At 41.6% G+C, this 16591-nt stretch overlaps 1 protein-coding gene across 3 annotated transcripts in view; it reads left to right on the top strand.

The window, feature by feature from the left end:
• The first annotated feature begins 3498 nt into the window (after positions 1-3498).
• Positions 3499-16591, top strand: part of LOC135709263 (guanylate kinase) — a 35396-nt gene continuing 22303 nt past the window's right edge. For 2 of the 3 annotated variants that reach the window (XM_065231565.1, XM_065231566.1), the window contains exon 1: positions 3499-3672. In XM_065231565.1, the coding sequence (XP_065087637.1) occupies positions 3543-3672 (130 nt within the window). In that variant the 5' untranslated portion in view covers positions 3499-3542. Of the gene's footprint in view, positions 3673-3763; positions 4114-16591 lie in introns of those variants that run through there. The other variant, XM_065231567.1, reaches the window with a different exon arrangement.

Here is a 16591-nt window from a genome sequence, read left to right as displayed (position 1 = left end):
TAAATGTTTACACCTGCGGCCAAGAAAATAGCACCATAGGCGGATTTTAATTTTAATTAGCCAACTTTTACATGATTTAATTTCGTTTTGTTATAATCAATTAAGCTGAAATTGTTATGAAGAACCAAACTATGGTGAAGTTTGCGTGTACGAAAAATAATTTAAAATGAGAATCTTAAAATATCTCTAATTTAAAAAATGCTATTATTTTAAGCATTTTTAACCATATTGTCAATTTCCGGCAGGAGTTTCAAAAAAGTTTCAAAAAGGCTTTTGTTCGCGCTAAATTCAGCATATTTGTGGTTCTGTGCCAAATTTCAGTTCAATTGATCATAACAGAACAAAGTTACAGCATGTCAAATTTGGTTACATTAACAAAATTTGCCCTTTGGTGCTTTTTTATTGACCGCAGGTGTAAGTGTTTTTTTATATTTTATATTTAAAGTATTATTTGTTCCCAACATTTCATCCTTTGACGATAACTAAATTTAAAAAATGCTTAACTACTTACAAATTAAAAAAAAAGACATCATTATAACATGACCCGCCCCCCTCCAAAATACGACTCCACCCTTTTTGTTTACCAAAAAAATGTTTTGTCCTTGAATAAAAATATATATGTGACAAGTTAGAGTGGTTAAATATTTTTGGCCAGCTAGAATTAATAAATACCCCACTGTGCATCGGTGAAGATTCTAACTCCGAACATGGTCCGAGTGATCATCGAAGGCGAATACATCTATGTCAGTTACGATGAGGAACGATTGGCTGATCAACGAAGTGGTGAAGCGTTACGGAATCAAACATGCTAAACGACCACTGATAAAACTACTACGGCCAGATGGTGGCCTTAGTATGGACACCCATCCTCTTACGACCTTCTGTGCGGCTCGGATTCCATAATCTATTCGTACCTCATAGAGTTCGAAAAGCTGCGTTCGGACCAGTTCTACGAGGATGATTGCAAACATCGCGATGTTGAAATGCTTATCGAACTGCTCCAATCGCTGGGCACCATGGAAAACACCGGTGTCTTTACACTTCGCCGAGACTCTTCTTCTTCGCCAAGCCTATAAATATTCTATTTCAAGCGCTGGGTTACCAGGGTCGTGTCTAAGAGCTAAACCTATGCTTCAACCAACTCACCGATGTCAACTTTCAGGAGCTCACCTTCAAGCCCAACAACTGACCAATCAATATTTTACAATTCCACTTAACCTCCTTAGGCTGTGATTTCAGCTCCGTCACGAATCTCCCCGCCACAAATCGATCTACCAACGTCTTCAACGTTCTCTTCACTACCTCTTTCAGGCAAGGTTGCAAAGACTCATTTCAGCTAAAACAATGTTTTTCTAAATTATGAAATAATTAGATGCCATGATCAAATTTTGAATTGGTAGGATACAAGAAGAGGTTGCAAAGAATGTGTTTGACATATTAATCCTGTTTATTTCACTTCATGAGAGTCACAATCAGCGATTTTTCACAAACTCATTCACTCACTCAGCGATCAGCAAATCGCTGATTGTGACTCATAGAAAGCTAAATTTACAGGTTTTATGTTTCCAACGCATACTTTGTAACCTCTTCTTGTAAGTTACAAGTAAAACATGCCATCATACCATCTTTTGGTTTTATTATTCCGAAAAACATTATTTTAGCTGAAATGAGTCTTTGCAACCTTGCTTTCAGGTTCTCACTGCAAATGCTCATTACAGCTAAAATGCTATTTTTCGGATGTATGAACCTATGAAATATGTTAATGATCATTCTTATTTACAAAATGCAAGAAGAGAAGGTAAAGTGAGTGTATGATACATAAATCCTGTCAATTTAGCTTTCAGAGGGTCACAATAGCGATTAGCTGTAACGATGAGCAACGCAAATTGACAAAACATTCCGAATCGGCATTATGACCAGTAGCAGTCCGTTCATGGCCATCTTTCAATCAGCTTCCGGAACGATGCCACCTCTTTCCCAACTTCGATCAAACTGTTCTGAAACAACAAAGCCTTCCGCACCAGATCCTCGAACAATTCGATCATCTTGAGTGGAGGTTTTTCCGATCTCGAAGTCTTCCGGTAGCGACTCCCAGCACCATCCGGAAGAGCTGTGAGGAAATTCACGGTTGAATATTTGAAATCAAAAATCGGATTGTGTCAACAACAATGATTATCATTTTGACACATGCATAGTGCAGGCGCAGATATAGTACAGTGTTGCAAGTAACTTTAAATATCATGAAAATTTCTGCAATGCCGGAAAAAATCCTCTCCAAAACGAGGGGTGCGACTCTATCTACGATGCTCGAAAAAAAAAATGTTTTGCTGTGGTTAGCTGCGCGTTAGATAGAAGATTGATGACGATTCTGTAGGTTTCCTGCAAAAATTTGATGCGCAATGTAAGTAGATGCCAGGGGGAACGACACTTCAGGATTATCCCATTTCATAAAATTTTCAACGTGCACAAAATTTCAATCCTATCTATTCTTTCTATTCCCAACTTATCCCTTCTGCATGCACACAAATTGCCAAGCAAGTCGTGCAGTTTCTCGAAGTTTTCAGGTCAACCGCGAAGCACTCTGCCATACTCATTGTCAGTTATCAACAATCTCCACAACAAACACCATGTATGTCAGCTGGCCATGACGGACCACTCGTCTATAATCGGTCGCGTGGGCAAAAACATCAAGTGCATCACGGAGAAGACGGCAACGCACATCCATTTCCCGGACTCAAACCGATCGAATTCGACGGATAAGAGCCCAGGTGTCTCTTTGATATAGTTGCCGAACAGGCACAAAGCAACTGTTGATTTCGTTCGAACTGCTGATTCTAGCCTTGGGAAAAGCCTAACCAATCAAACCCTTACGACAAGCGGTTGGAAAAGGAATTCAGGTTATTTTTCCAATCGGCCCAAGTTGTACTCGTCGCTGCTGCTGGTCAATGGTTCGGAGAAAAAAGAGCTAATGGTGAAGGAAGACACTCGCAGGCTGATGGAGTTTCTGTGCAAATTTATTATATATATTATATATAATAGGGAAACCATGTCAAATGTAACAATTAACGAGCATGTGCAGAGTTGTTATTAGCTAGATTTTTAAAGTTATGTAATGCATTAGCCAAATAAATCCGAATGTTGTTTGTCTGATTGAAATAATTGAATCATAATTTAAAAATCAAGATGTACACTTGAGTTACATTTTCTAAAATATAAGAAAACAATTTAAATCACCCAATTGAAACAACGAACTAAGTTTGGAAAGAAATTAAAATCGCAATTCGACTACTCCCTTTGTGAAATCATTAGTTTGTTACTTTGACGGATTCCCGGGAGGTGAAATTCCCGTTCCTCCGCCGTCAAGACTGAAAGTACCGCACACACATATCAATCTCCCGTGGTGAGTATCGAACTGTCGTGTCTGCTACCGTACACGACCAAAGCAGGAGGAAAATTTTTCACTCTGTTCAGTACCGAAAGTTTACTGATACCAGAAAGCCGGTTGTTGCGGGACTCCAACCGAAGAAATTCCATTACCATTAATGTTACTCAACATCCTTAAACGGGTCACCCTAGGGAACAGCAGTGCCAGTGCTAGTCGTCAACTGTTTTGCCAAACTATAATCGAAAACGCAGCATCCAAGCAGTCGCCGTTCGGTTTATTTACCAAAGGTAACCTATTAGCTGGAAGTGAATTCCAGTGCAAGCGCGTGTGAAAAATTCGTAAATCGTGCCAAATTCCATGCGGGCATTGACCATCAAGTACTAACTACCTCCACAATAGACTTAAGAAAAAAACAAAAATTCCACGGACAATCTCCCGCTAACAAGACAGTGCAAGGATATTCACAGGGTAGTGCATTCATCTCACTGGATTCACCCATCAATATCCTTTAACAATCATCGTGACAATCGCCGTCGTTTCCTCGACACACATCTGCCTGATTGATCGACCGCCCACTAAGAACGTGCGTGCGTGTGTGAGTGAGTGTTTGTCTCTTTGTACCACTCTAAGTACCTATATATTCGAAACTAGCGACAAATTTTGAGAAGATAAAGAATCACCGCATCATCCCTTCACAATGCTAACACTAACTGTCGTGATTGCTAAGGGTGAGTCTGTGACCTTGTGACTGCTTTCTTTGTTCACACTGTTGCTATATGTGAAGTATTGGGTAGCACATTGATCGAGTCATGTACGGTGCTTGAACTTCAGTACGCGAACAGTAATGTAAATGTTGTTGTCAAAAGTAGTTGTAGTGTAGTAGTAGTGGAATGCGTCGGACGTACCCATTGGCACAACGTGAGTGGTGAATATGTAATTCGATATTCACCACGGTCAAGCCGATACCGATGTGTTCGTACGGTGGTTGTGTGATGGTAGTTGTGCGGCTATCGAGCGTGCTTGTTAAATTGGGGCACGTTCGCAAAGTTTTTGTTTTGATTCGTTTCGTTTGCTTTCGATCACTGCTTCGGGTATGAAGTGAGGCGGTAAGATCGCCGAGCACCTACTTCTTTGACAAAATCATATTCCGAATCCATCGTCGTCGTGACTAAAAATAGCTGCAATATTGCACTTAAATCCTACCATGGTCTGGCCGTAATGGCTTTTGATCGCACCCTGGGTAGTAATGGAAATTTTTAATGCGTAGAAAATGGATTTGCAGTATTTTGATTGCTAATAAAGAATGCCTTCAAATTCTTATGAAATCGATCGTACGATATGTTTATAAATAAGCACTTGCACTTATTTTAGTTCGATCACGAAAATACCGACGCCAGTTGACGTTGAATTTTGAATAAACCGAGGAAGGCATTAGCAGATGATGGCCTTCTATATGTGTCTATAATTAATTACTATGAAGGTCAGGGCGGTAAAATTGCATTCGTCTAGCTGTCGTCAACTAGATTTTTGATGACGATATAGGCCATACGTCATAGTCGGATGCTCTAAGAGGTTGGTGGAAATTTCGGAAAGTAAATACATCACCGCTCGCAAGAACGGTGCTGTAATAGAGGTACCACATTCAACAATCGTGGAAGAGGGGCGAATTACGGAAAATACTTTTGATGATAAACGGTTGGGATTTTTTTCTTCTCAACGATCGAACGTCTCTTTTGTTTACCTTTCTGCGTAAGTCTTCCGTTGTATTTGTAGAAGATTAATGAACTATCTCGTGTGGCTATCAACGTTTATGTTTTGAAAATTGCTGCTTAGCTTGTTTGAAATGAAGTTTGAAGCTTACGGTTGAAATATTGTCAATGATGTTTTTGTTGTGGTTGACATCCCAAGTAATAATAAAGCACATAAAGCAGCAGTGTTATTTATAAGCTTGTAATAAATTCCGTCGCTAATGTCAACTATAGCTCAAAATTACAGTAGTGGAGATTTTAGGCAACTCAGAATTTTGTTCTGTGTACATGACATTCACATTCAATGATTGAGGGACGAAGAACTGAAACCTGCGTGGGCCAATCGAATACCTACTTTGGAGCAGTCGCTAGTAAAAATACAGTTACGGTGATTTATTGCATATGTAGAAAACCGGAAAATGTTGATTTTAATGACCTTTTCCAAATACAGTAATGACCCGATTTTGTCAGCCACCTTTATGAAAATATTTTCGAATGTTCTATGAATTCCATGTGCATTTTCAGTGGTCTTATTGCATTCAAGCATACCTTGAACATCCATCTTGAGGATGAATGAGAAAATTTGGAATTCCGGTTATATGACATTATTTAACGAGAAAAGTCTGATGCAGAAAAATAATACATGAGTACAGTAATGTCCCGATTTTGTCAGTCCCTCCTACAAAATCGGGACATTACTCTGACTCTCGCAACACAAGCTATCAAAATACAGTACCAAATTTAAATTTCATACGACATGGCTCTCATATGACCGTGCCGCCGAAAAATGTTACACTCAGAGCTGTTCATGTCGTGCTTGTGACAATTATCAGTATAATATGCACCGATAAGCGAAAGGAAACATTGCTGATCAGAAATAGTTGAAATATACACAAAATAGAAGAATTAGAACGAAGTGACGCTGTCGGTATGATAGTTATTTGATAGTTTTTCTTTTACGCGAATGTTGTTCTACCGCTCGTCGTGGAGAGGTGATGGAAGAGCATAAGTTAACGAAAATAAAAATTCTATAGCCCACGACAACGAAGCGAATGTAGTAAAAAGTTATCACCGTTTATCACGGCTTAAATCCGTGTCTTTTAACAAACGGAACTCAGTCCAGTCCAGCAGTTTTGGGCTCAATTTTTCGCACAAATTGCTCATTTTTTTTTTAATAATTCTGCACTCACTTGACAAAACATGGATTTTCTTGAAGCAATTAATAGAAAATAGTTTTAGGTTCATATAGGTACGTAAAACACAGTAGATTTGTATTTAGTTGTTCTCAAATTCGCGTCAAAAAACGAAGAGGGAAATAATCAAAGCTCACATCAGACTTTCAATGAAAAAAAAAAAAAAAACAAGTGTGAATTCAAATGCTATGAATTAACGACTCTATGCGTGTCAACTGTGAACTCTGATTTCAAGTGAGCGCCAGGCTTGATGGCACCTCGCTCGCGAGTTTGAAATGAGCCGAGCGTAGCATTTTTCTGAGGAGTAGAATGCCTACTGCCATATCATTCCACTGAGATTCAGGGCATGTGAGCGAAGGGGGATAAAATGAGAGTGAGGTTTGCTGCCATTTATGTTCATGTTTTCTATCACACGCTCTTTCTATCACCCTGGGTGAACTCTGAGCTTCTTGCGTCGAACAAAATAGTCATCTGGAGTCTCGAAAAGCGCACCTCACGTCAAATCTCGATGAACATTTCAAATGGTCCTATCTGCTTTGATCGATTCTCTTCATCGATTTTCTCTTTCGTCAATAACTCAGCTGCAAAACCTTTCCCTGTTGTATTTGACGTTTTGGACACTAGATAAGAACCTCCTTTATCAAACTATACGGTAGAATTAGCGCGAAATCTGTTTGCATAGCAGTGGTTATGAAAAGAGAAAGTCGATGAAGAGAATCGATCAAAGCAGATAGGACCATTTGAAATGTTCATCAAGAAATCATCGTCTAGCTAAAGTTCACTCTCCCTCTCTCTCTCGTTGAGTTTTTGTTTACTTCTTCCATATTCCTGCCGCCACTCACTCGAGGTGAGGGCTGGCAAAGCTCGCAGGACAAGAGTGTTTTCAAACCTCCAGTGAGTTTGAGGAGTTTCAGCAAGCCTGGTGAGCGCTTAACTTCCGAGCCGAACAGACGCGTTTTTTTCTATTGTTCCGTGGAAGTCGAACACAAACTAATTTCCAGTGTTAACTCTTCGGGCACCACACTGAAAATGGAGTCGACAATTTTTTCAAAATGATGTATCTCAGTCGCTATTTATCCGTTTTCAAATGTTTTAATACCGTTGGATAGGTCACATCCTAATCTTTTCATTAGCTTATTATTCACGCTCCCTGATTGTGTAATAGCTTCATAAAATCAGGATTACCAAATTATAACAAAATTTTCGGAAGGTCATTATTCATTCTGTAGGGCAATTAAAAATGTGTGCATGGTGCATTCTATTAGATACTTTTATAGGCTTTCAGGAAAAAATATAAAAGGACAAACCGATCAACTTCAACTTGCTGAAACGACATGTCTACCGACTCGACAAAAACTGAAAAACCAAAAGATTGATTAACTATCAAACTCGTCATTGTGTGCTATGCTCAATCAAACCATCAAAAGGAAAATTAATACCCTTTCCAACAAGATAACAACATCAAAAATACATGAAAATTTACCGAAGATATAAACAAAAATAGTGTAAAGTGTGATTTAGGTGTGGTAGTCGAAGAGTTAACTATGTTTTTTCGTATTCTGTTCATCGTTGAGCCGTTTTTCCGTAGTTTCCGTCGAGGAAATACATTTCGAATAGATTTTTTTTTTTTTTTTTAATTATTGTCACTTTAACGCTCTTGGGGTCGAATAGATTTTTCGAACGTGCCGAAGAAACCGGACCTTGCCAAAGTTCACAAATTCTGTGCGATCGTTCTTGGTCTGCAACAAGGTGAAGTGTTACGAATGCAGAGCAGCAGAGTCCTCGGTGTTTCGTTCGTGAAAGTCGTCGACCCAGAGTTGGCGCAACGAATTTGCGATGAACACGACAACCAACACGGCATTACAGTCAACGGGAAAAAAATATCAGCTAAGGATCACACCAGAGGATGGAGCAGTGGAGGTGATGCCATAGGGGCAACTCTAAGACTAGAAGGTCCCGAAGAAACGTGCTCAACTTTTTGGCTCAGCTCCGGTACTCTCTTCGGTCCCAAGTTAATCGATGCACCCCTCGAAACATAGAAGAATCCACGAACCCCTCATTTTATCTGTCAAACTTTCATAGCGAATCAAAACAAACATAGTGTAGTACTAGAATTTCGACTAGAATGGGTTAATCGATTTGCTTGGGACCAAGAGGCTAGTCAAGTAGTGAGCCAATTTAAAATCGTAAGTTTCCAACCGGTGGTGATGCTCTTCAAGGTGTCGGACCAAAAATCGCCGATTTTCCCGGAAGGTACGGTGACGTCATATCAGTAAGAGAAAAACTATGTGGAGTCGATATCGATTTGCCTGGTATTTCGACCGGTGTCCGCATAGCGAGAATGAAAGTGAATCGAAACATCGAGTCGTGGGTCACCAACGACGGCAAAATGACGAATATATCGTATTTCGGGCAGCTATGAACATGCCTACACTGCCGCCAATACATCCACATCGGGGCTACTTGCGTGCAGAATAAAAACTGCTCGTACAGAAGTCGTACGCGGATGCCACAACAAAACCGAACAAAACCAACACACACTCTAACCAAATCGCTCCCAGTGCGAACAAAAACAAAACAACTTCGAACCAAGCTGCCCGGCCTTAGTTCGAATCAAACTCGGGGAACCCGGCTACCATGCCGCCACCGAAAGGAATTTCCCACCGGCAACATAAGTTGTTACCACCAGCGATTCGCAACGAACAGAATTTCCCCACGTTAGCCTCTACCTTGGCTTCGAAACATGTAGATATAGGTCAACAACCCCCTGCTAGCGGCGGAGTGGATCGCAAAACTGCTGGTAAGTAGCAAGTCCGATGAAAACGAAACAGATTCGTCTGTCGGCTCATCCAGCTCCAGAAGGCTCCTCCGCATTCGACCACCAGGCAAGAAGCCTCGCGTGAAGGACGACTACGACGACAAGCAAGATGGAAGTAACCAACCGTAGTAATGGCTGAGTTCTCCAGCTATAACCTCGCCACCATCAACATCAACAATATCAAGAACCCAACGAAAATTGACTTTCTTCGGACCTTTGTACGAACGCTGGAACTGGACATCGTTTTCCTCCAGGAGGTGGAGAATGATGAGCTCTCTCTCCCTGGTTTCAACGTTGTCTGCAATATGGACCAGGCAAGGCGAGGAACGGCAATCGCGCTTAAAGATCACCTTCATTTCTTGCATGTGGAGAAGAGCCTGGATGGCTGCGTCATTGCTTTGAGGTTACAAAACACGACTCTCTGTAATATCTATGTGCCATCGAGGACAGCTGCTCGTGCGGGAAGAGAGAGATTATTCAACGACACGATCGCTTATTACCTTCGGCACCATACGCAACACGTCATCCTCGCTGGCGATTTCAACTGCGTGCTTCGCCCGAGCGACTCCACAAGTGTAAACACAAGTCCGGTGATCCAGGTGACCGTACGCCAGTTGCAGCTGCAAGACCTGTGGCTGAAGCTGTATCGCACCACTCCACGCACCCACATACGTCACGCACAATGCGGCATCCAGGCTCGATCGCATGTAAGCTTTGGGCGAGCATCTGCGAAGTGCTTCCCCACACGGATGTTCGTACCACAAAGCTCTTATAGCGCGAATTTACCTTCCCAACCTCGGTTGCGAACAAGTTTTGGACCCACCAACGGAAGAATTTCCCCAGCTGGATGGCATGGTCGATCTCATACGCGAAGCCAAAAATTAAATCGTTTTTAACGCTAAATACCATCGTCTCTACACGCAATTAAGGCTCGCGTATGACGGCTCTTCGCACAGAATTTCATTCGTATCAATGAAACTTTCGTAGTTGTTGCAAAACGAACGAGTAGAGCAAATTCAAGGCTCCCTGGAGATCGAGCAGCACATGTTCCGATACTCCAAGGACTTGTATGCGGTGGAAGAGACCGAGGGAAGTTGGGGAGGAGATGTTTCAAACAGAGAGAGCAGTACCCGAGAACGACGAAGCCAACGCTGCCCTTGTGGCAGAGATCACCATCAACGAACTAAAAAACTATAAGATACAGCCCTATGGGGTTGTACGCAATTGTGACGTAGGACTACGTGGTCTTATATAACAAATCTTATTTGTTAACTGCAGCAGGAGCTTGTGTTTTGTGTAGGAATAGGAATTTGAGCGGGGTTCTCTCTGTTTGCATATACTCATTAGTATGACGCACTTGACATAGATGGCCCACAGCAAATTACGAAGAGCTACTGATTCCGATCAATAGCGGTGTGGCTTCTTCCTCCTTCTATGGATGCTCATGTGGGCTGCACCTCGCTGCTTGCAGGGAGCCTTTCGTTGTGGACTGAAGAACAGTGTTCAACGCCACGCACCGAAAGCACTGCTGCTGCTGCTGATGCCGACGACCGGCCACCACCACACACGGAGATTGGAACTGAACCCGATCAGCGGTTGAGGGCAGCCTTGATAGCTAGCTGATTGCGGGGAGCCTTCCGTTGTGTAATGGAGAACACCACCACTCCCCTAATCAAAATTGTATGGTTAATTTGCTTAACGACGTGTTCTGGGTATCATCCAAACCATTTGTGGAATAGTTCAATGATTTGGGTTGTCGTTCGTTTATCGTTATTTTTTATTAGGGTCACCAAGCGGTGATTGAATAAACACCTTTTGGAGAGACCGGATGGAATTCAACTTTGAAATCTGTGTTAGGGAAATCGTTTTTCTCAGCAACAGTGGTGCAATTATCATAGCAACAGTTGCACATCCGTGCAATTTTCGTTGATGACATTTTGAAAAAATGATAAAGTCTTACGTTTACGTAGAAATATTTCTGATCGATTGGTGATAAAATTATTGAAATTGGTCCAGGGGCAGTTGAGCAATTACCGTTCCAAATCTTTCATAATTGTGTTACATGTTCCATTTTCGGTTTTCACAAAGTGTACCCCCATATAGAAATCACAGACGTAGTCCTACGTCAAAATGCCAACCGAATGTCGCAAAAACGCAAATCGCAGGGTATCGATGGTCTGCCGGTAGAGTTCGAACACCGAAATTTCAACATCATCTATCGAGAGCTCTACTTCGTCACCAATGAAGCTATGACGGATGAGCTCCTTTCGGAATTTGCCGATGGCATTATGGTACTGATTAAAAAGAGAGGTGGCGATGGAACAGCGAGAGCATACCGTCCGATCAGCCTGGTCAACGTCGACTTCAAAATTCTTTTCCGTGTGATGAAGACCCGCCTGGAACACATTCTCCGGACACATCGAGTCCTGAGTCCGATCGATCCATCTTCCAAGCCACGCTCTCGCTCAAGGATCGTGAAGCACAACTAACTGCGGGAAAGCAAAGAGGGAAGATGATCTATTTCGATCTCGACCACGCGTTCTATTGGGTTTCTCAAGAGCTCCTGCATCGGACCCTTCTATCTCTGGGTTTCAACCAGGGTTTCGTCGGCTGTCTCTTTCGGATCGCTGCTGCCTCTTTGTCACGTCTGCTAAACAGCCGTTCCGCATAGGACGATCCGTACGGCAGGGAAACCCAGTGTTGATGCTGCTTTTCGAGCTTTATCTTCATCCCCTCCTCACACAGGTGGAGCGTGTGTGTGGTGGTGACCTTTGCGTTGCATACGGTGACGACATCACGATGATTGCAACCTCAACACAAGCTATCGACCGTATTTATCAGTTGTTCGGCAGTTTTGAGATCATGACAAAATTAAATCGGCAAAAAACAGTGGCTATCGAGGTCGGGTTGGTCAATGTGGTATCTTTCGTCTGTAATTCCACCACAATTTGTTCACACGGCAAAACTGACAGCGACGATGGGGACTTTCCTGTTTCGTGGGTTGCCCGTACGAATTCCAATGCAGCATTTGGCGCGTAGCAGGGAGAAAGGCGGACTAAAACTACAATTGCCGGTGATCAAATGTAAAGCGCTTCTCATCCTGCAGGAGATCGATTCCATTCCCTATTATCGTTCCCTTCTCTCCCAAAATATGCCTCCTCCTGCCGATCTTCCTTGTTTCAAACTCCTTTCTCAGCAGACAGCTCGCTCCCATACAAAGTGACACCGAGGGGCGCTAATAAGGTGATTTTTGCAAATGTAATCGTACTTATTTAAAATAGTTCCAGTGTACCAAAATTGATGAAATTTTGGGTTTGGGTTCCATCTTTAATGCAGATAACGAATGTGTATTTACCTCAAAACCCCTAAACAACCCTATTGCTTAAAGTATGACAAAACCAAGTTTCATCAACGGAGTTATTACAGGGTGTCAACTACCTGAAAAACCTGGAAAATCAGGGAATTTCTTTTTGGACCTGGAAAATCAGGGATTGTCAGGAAATTTCATTCAAAGTCAGGGAAATACTTCTTTATAAAAGAAACATATTAATAAGTATGGCTGACTTCGCTAGTTTCAAACAACTACAACAAAACGTTGTAGTTTGAGGATGGTTTTCAATTTCAAATTTTAAATAGAGTTGCGAAGTTGTGGTTGTTTAATGCTTGATGTTGCATTTTTGCAAGTGGAGCAAAACTTACTCAACTTTACCTTACTAATCAGGCTAAGGCCTTGTTGTTCTCTGCTGTCCGAAGAAGTCGTCTCCACTCTACTTGATCCATGGCCACAGTTCGCCAGCCTCGTAGTCTGCGAAGGGTCCGCAGGTCACCTTCTACTTGGTCGATCCACCTTGCCCGCTGCGCGCCTCTTCTTCTTGTTCCTGTTGGGTCGCTTTCTAGAACCATTTTCACTGGGTCGTCGTGCGGCATTCTTACGACGTGCCCAGCCCACCGTAGTCGCCCAATTTTTGCAATGTGGACGATGGATGGTTCTCCCAGCAGCTGATGCAATTCGTGGTTCATTCGCCTCCTCCACGTTCCGTCATCCATCTGCACTCCACCGTAGATGGTACGCAACACCTTCCGTTCGAAAACACCAAGGGCGCGTTGGTCCTCCACGAGCATAGTCCAGGTCTCGTGGCCGTAAAGGACCACCGGTTTAATCAGCGTCTTGTAGACAGTCAACTTCGTGCGGCGGCGAATTTTATTCGACCGGAGCGTCCTCCGGAGTCCAAAGTAGGCACGATTCCCTGCCATAATGCGTCTTTGAATTTCTCTGCTGGTATCATTTTCGGCGGTCACCAGTGAGCCCAAATACACGAACTCATCGACCACCTCGATTTCGTCACCGTCAATCTGAACTCGGGGTGGGAGGCTAACATTGTCTTCCCTAGAACCTCTTGCTTTCATGTATTTTGTCTTTGATGCGTTGATGGCAAGTCCAATCCGTCTAGCTTCAGCCTTCAGTCTGATGTACGTTTCCGCCATCATCTCAAAGGTCCGTGCCATAATGTCAACTTACTCAAATAAAAGGGTATTTCGATGATATTGAGCCTATTATAAATTCAGCTCCCAATGGGTGTTGTCGCATTCCTGAGTTGAAAATTCAGTTCCGTCGAGACGCTAGACGTTGTTAGTTGTCTTTTAATAGATGTTATACCTAATTGCGTCGTCTGACAAAATTTAACCTTCAAGTAGATTCTGCGTCTGCTCGATCCAGCTGTGTCCAACAAAAATCAATCTCTTGAGCGCATTTGGAGCGCAGTAAATGCAAGAATGATTAAAGAGTTAAGCTGGGCTTAGACAAGGCAAGTCATTGATTAACTCAGTTGAATTCAATTGGCTTGAAGAGTTGAGCCTGGTTCAGCTTTTTTTCAATTCAAGTCAGTTAAATGGCATAGTTTACACGTTAAAGTCAGCTGAATTCAACTGAGTTGATCAAATGACTTGCCTTGTCTAAACCCAGTTTTAAGAGTAGATAAGGATTTTTTTCTGAATACTTTTAGTTCTTTGTCTTTGTGTTCTTAACAGCTTGATTAGCTCAGAGAACTACACACTTAGAAAAATTCATATAAATTTAGGTGCTCTGAGACTGACGCGAAATATAGCTCAATAAAACGTACTTTTCGTTGAGCAGCGAACTTTTCAGTCTCCGAACACTTACTATTACATGACATGTTTGTTTACGTCTCACCTTTTATGTCAAAGACAGATTCCGTCACGTGTAAAATTAGTTATTTTTAAGTGTGTAACTAAATGAGAATTTAGGATAATGGTCTTGCTTGGGAGGTTTTTTTTTATTGCTTGGAGTAGCACTTTTATGATTGAATAATGATTCAAAGATACGTAGACAAGCATTGCTTTGACAGTATAGAGAGTCTAGGTCTTGATTGAAAACCTGGTAAGCTCGTAAAATTAGCTTCACAGTAAAGTTTTGGTATGATAATGTTGCAATAATTTCCAAAATTCCGTGAGAAAAACGGGAAAATTGCTAATCGAGATTTGCTGGTCACCATGAAGATGAAGGAGATTTGGATGAATGTATGCCCCTAGGGTAGAATGTGGATCCTTCCCGTTTTTGGAAACACGAGATTGCTGTCTTTTTTTGCATTCTATAAAATGTATGGAACGCTTTATTTAATTTGAAATTGTACTGGACCACTCTTCATGGGTTAGAGGTCCGTGTGGTATTTCATAAAAAAAAAAAACCATAAAGCACTTATATATTCTGAGGAAAGTTATAGCTGAGGGGTTGTGTTCCCAAAAACGGGTAGGCACTGCAGCTGGATTTTTTTGAAAATTACTGGAAAATCAGGGATTATCTGGATTTTTTTTTCTTCGTTGAATCGACACCCTGTATTAACAAAAAAAGCGATTTGTGTAAAAATGAGCATGCCAACCCTGGAACCCATATATAATGCTGATTTAGAGCTTCATTATGTCCATCAAGGTTTATAAACACTCACACTTGCGGTAAAGTGACAGCTAAATCTATTGTCTAACTGTCAGATCTGCCGCTCTTAAGGCTATGTACTAACCAAGAAACCAAACGTTCCGCATTCAACGATAAAGCTCACTTCCAAGTTGCATAAAGTTCAAATAAAGTTCCGACAGAACTTTTAAGGTCCATAAAGTTCAAATAAAGCTCCGACAGAACTTTCTTCCCAAGCAACCAAAAGTTCCGCATTCAACGATAAAACCCACTTTCAAGTTCCATTAAGTGCATAAAAAGGCCCAGCACAACTTTCTGACTGCTTTAGAAGCTATAGAAAGCACACGAGCAACTTCTCGCTCCAAAAAGTTCTGATGCGTACTCATAGCAACTTGAAGTTCGAAAAAAGTTCAAAAAAGCATCCCTAAGCACTTCTTAGGAGCTTCAGGCAAGGCTGAAAACATGGCCACAAGTTCCGAAAAAGTTCCCAGTGGAACTTCTTAGCAACTTTGAAGTATCTTAAAAGTTCCCTGCGGTACTTCTTAGCAACTTGAAAGTTTCTTAAAAGGTCCGTCATAGCCCACATGAAGCAATTCGCACAAGTCTTTTTTAGTAACAAAATTTAATGAACGTAAATATGAAATGATCAGGGGCTCAAATAAATCATAATTCTTATATTTATGCAGTGCATCAATATTCTATCCAAACATAAAAAATTAAAGGGCAATTTCCTGGATTCAAACCCGTGTATTCGGCATGCGATCTACGAAGTGTGTTGTACAAGAGTGTTGAAATACCAAAATTCATCAATGTGTTGTGTTTCGTATTTGTCAGCTGGCACTGAAAACCCTAACAGCAGGCGTGACAACAGTTCGCTTTAATATATCTCAGATGACGTAGCAGTTCGTGTTGAGGCCAAAGATCTGGATTTAATTCTTCAAACAGCTCCAATACTACTACTATAACTTTCATAAAGACCTGACTTGAGAATTAACTCTCATAAAAGTGCGAACTAAATATAAAATTGCTGTAGAGGACACAAACCTTTTCAACTTATTTTCTAAAAGTTCCATTCAAGTAACGCCAGAAGCTGCTTAGAATGCTCTTCAATTATGGTACCGGAACTTTCAAGTTCTTATAACGACTTAAAAATGAGGCTGCTCATAATTCCATGGACCACCTTCAACCAACCTGCTTAAGCCACAAATAGCCTGTTATCAGAACTTTGGATAACGTGGGTAATTACCTTCGTTATCTGGATACAACAAATATGTACATGGATATCCTCCTAGAGTGCTGATACTGCATAGCTTTACAAGCATCCCTAGCTGGCTACCGATACTTTGGCCTGCCGCCAAAATATCTGTTCCACGAAATATTTAAATTATATCTGTTGTATTAGAACAAACGTTCAAACGCAGCTGGCTACCGAGCTACGACTTGCAAAAAGCTTTCACAATGCCTGTTTTGCCCATGTTGCATCTCAAACACAGTCAAAACCTGTGGCAATTCCTTAAC

Source organism: Ochlerotatus camptorhynchus, unplaced genomic scaffold, assembly GCF_037179485.1.
Source record: "Ochlerotatus camptorhynchus isolate MF236.1 unplaced genomic scaffold, CSIRO-AGI_Acam_v1.1 ptg000357l, whole genome shotgun sequence".
In the NCBI taxonomy this organism is placed as follows: Eukaryota; Metazoa; Arthropoda; class Insecta; order Diptera; family Culicidae; genus Ochlerotatus; species Ochlerotatus camptorhynchus.
This window is presented reverse-complemented; position numbering and strand designations above follow the sequence as displayed.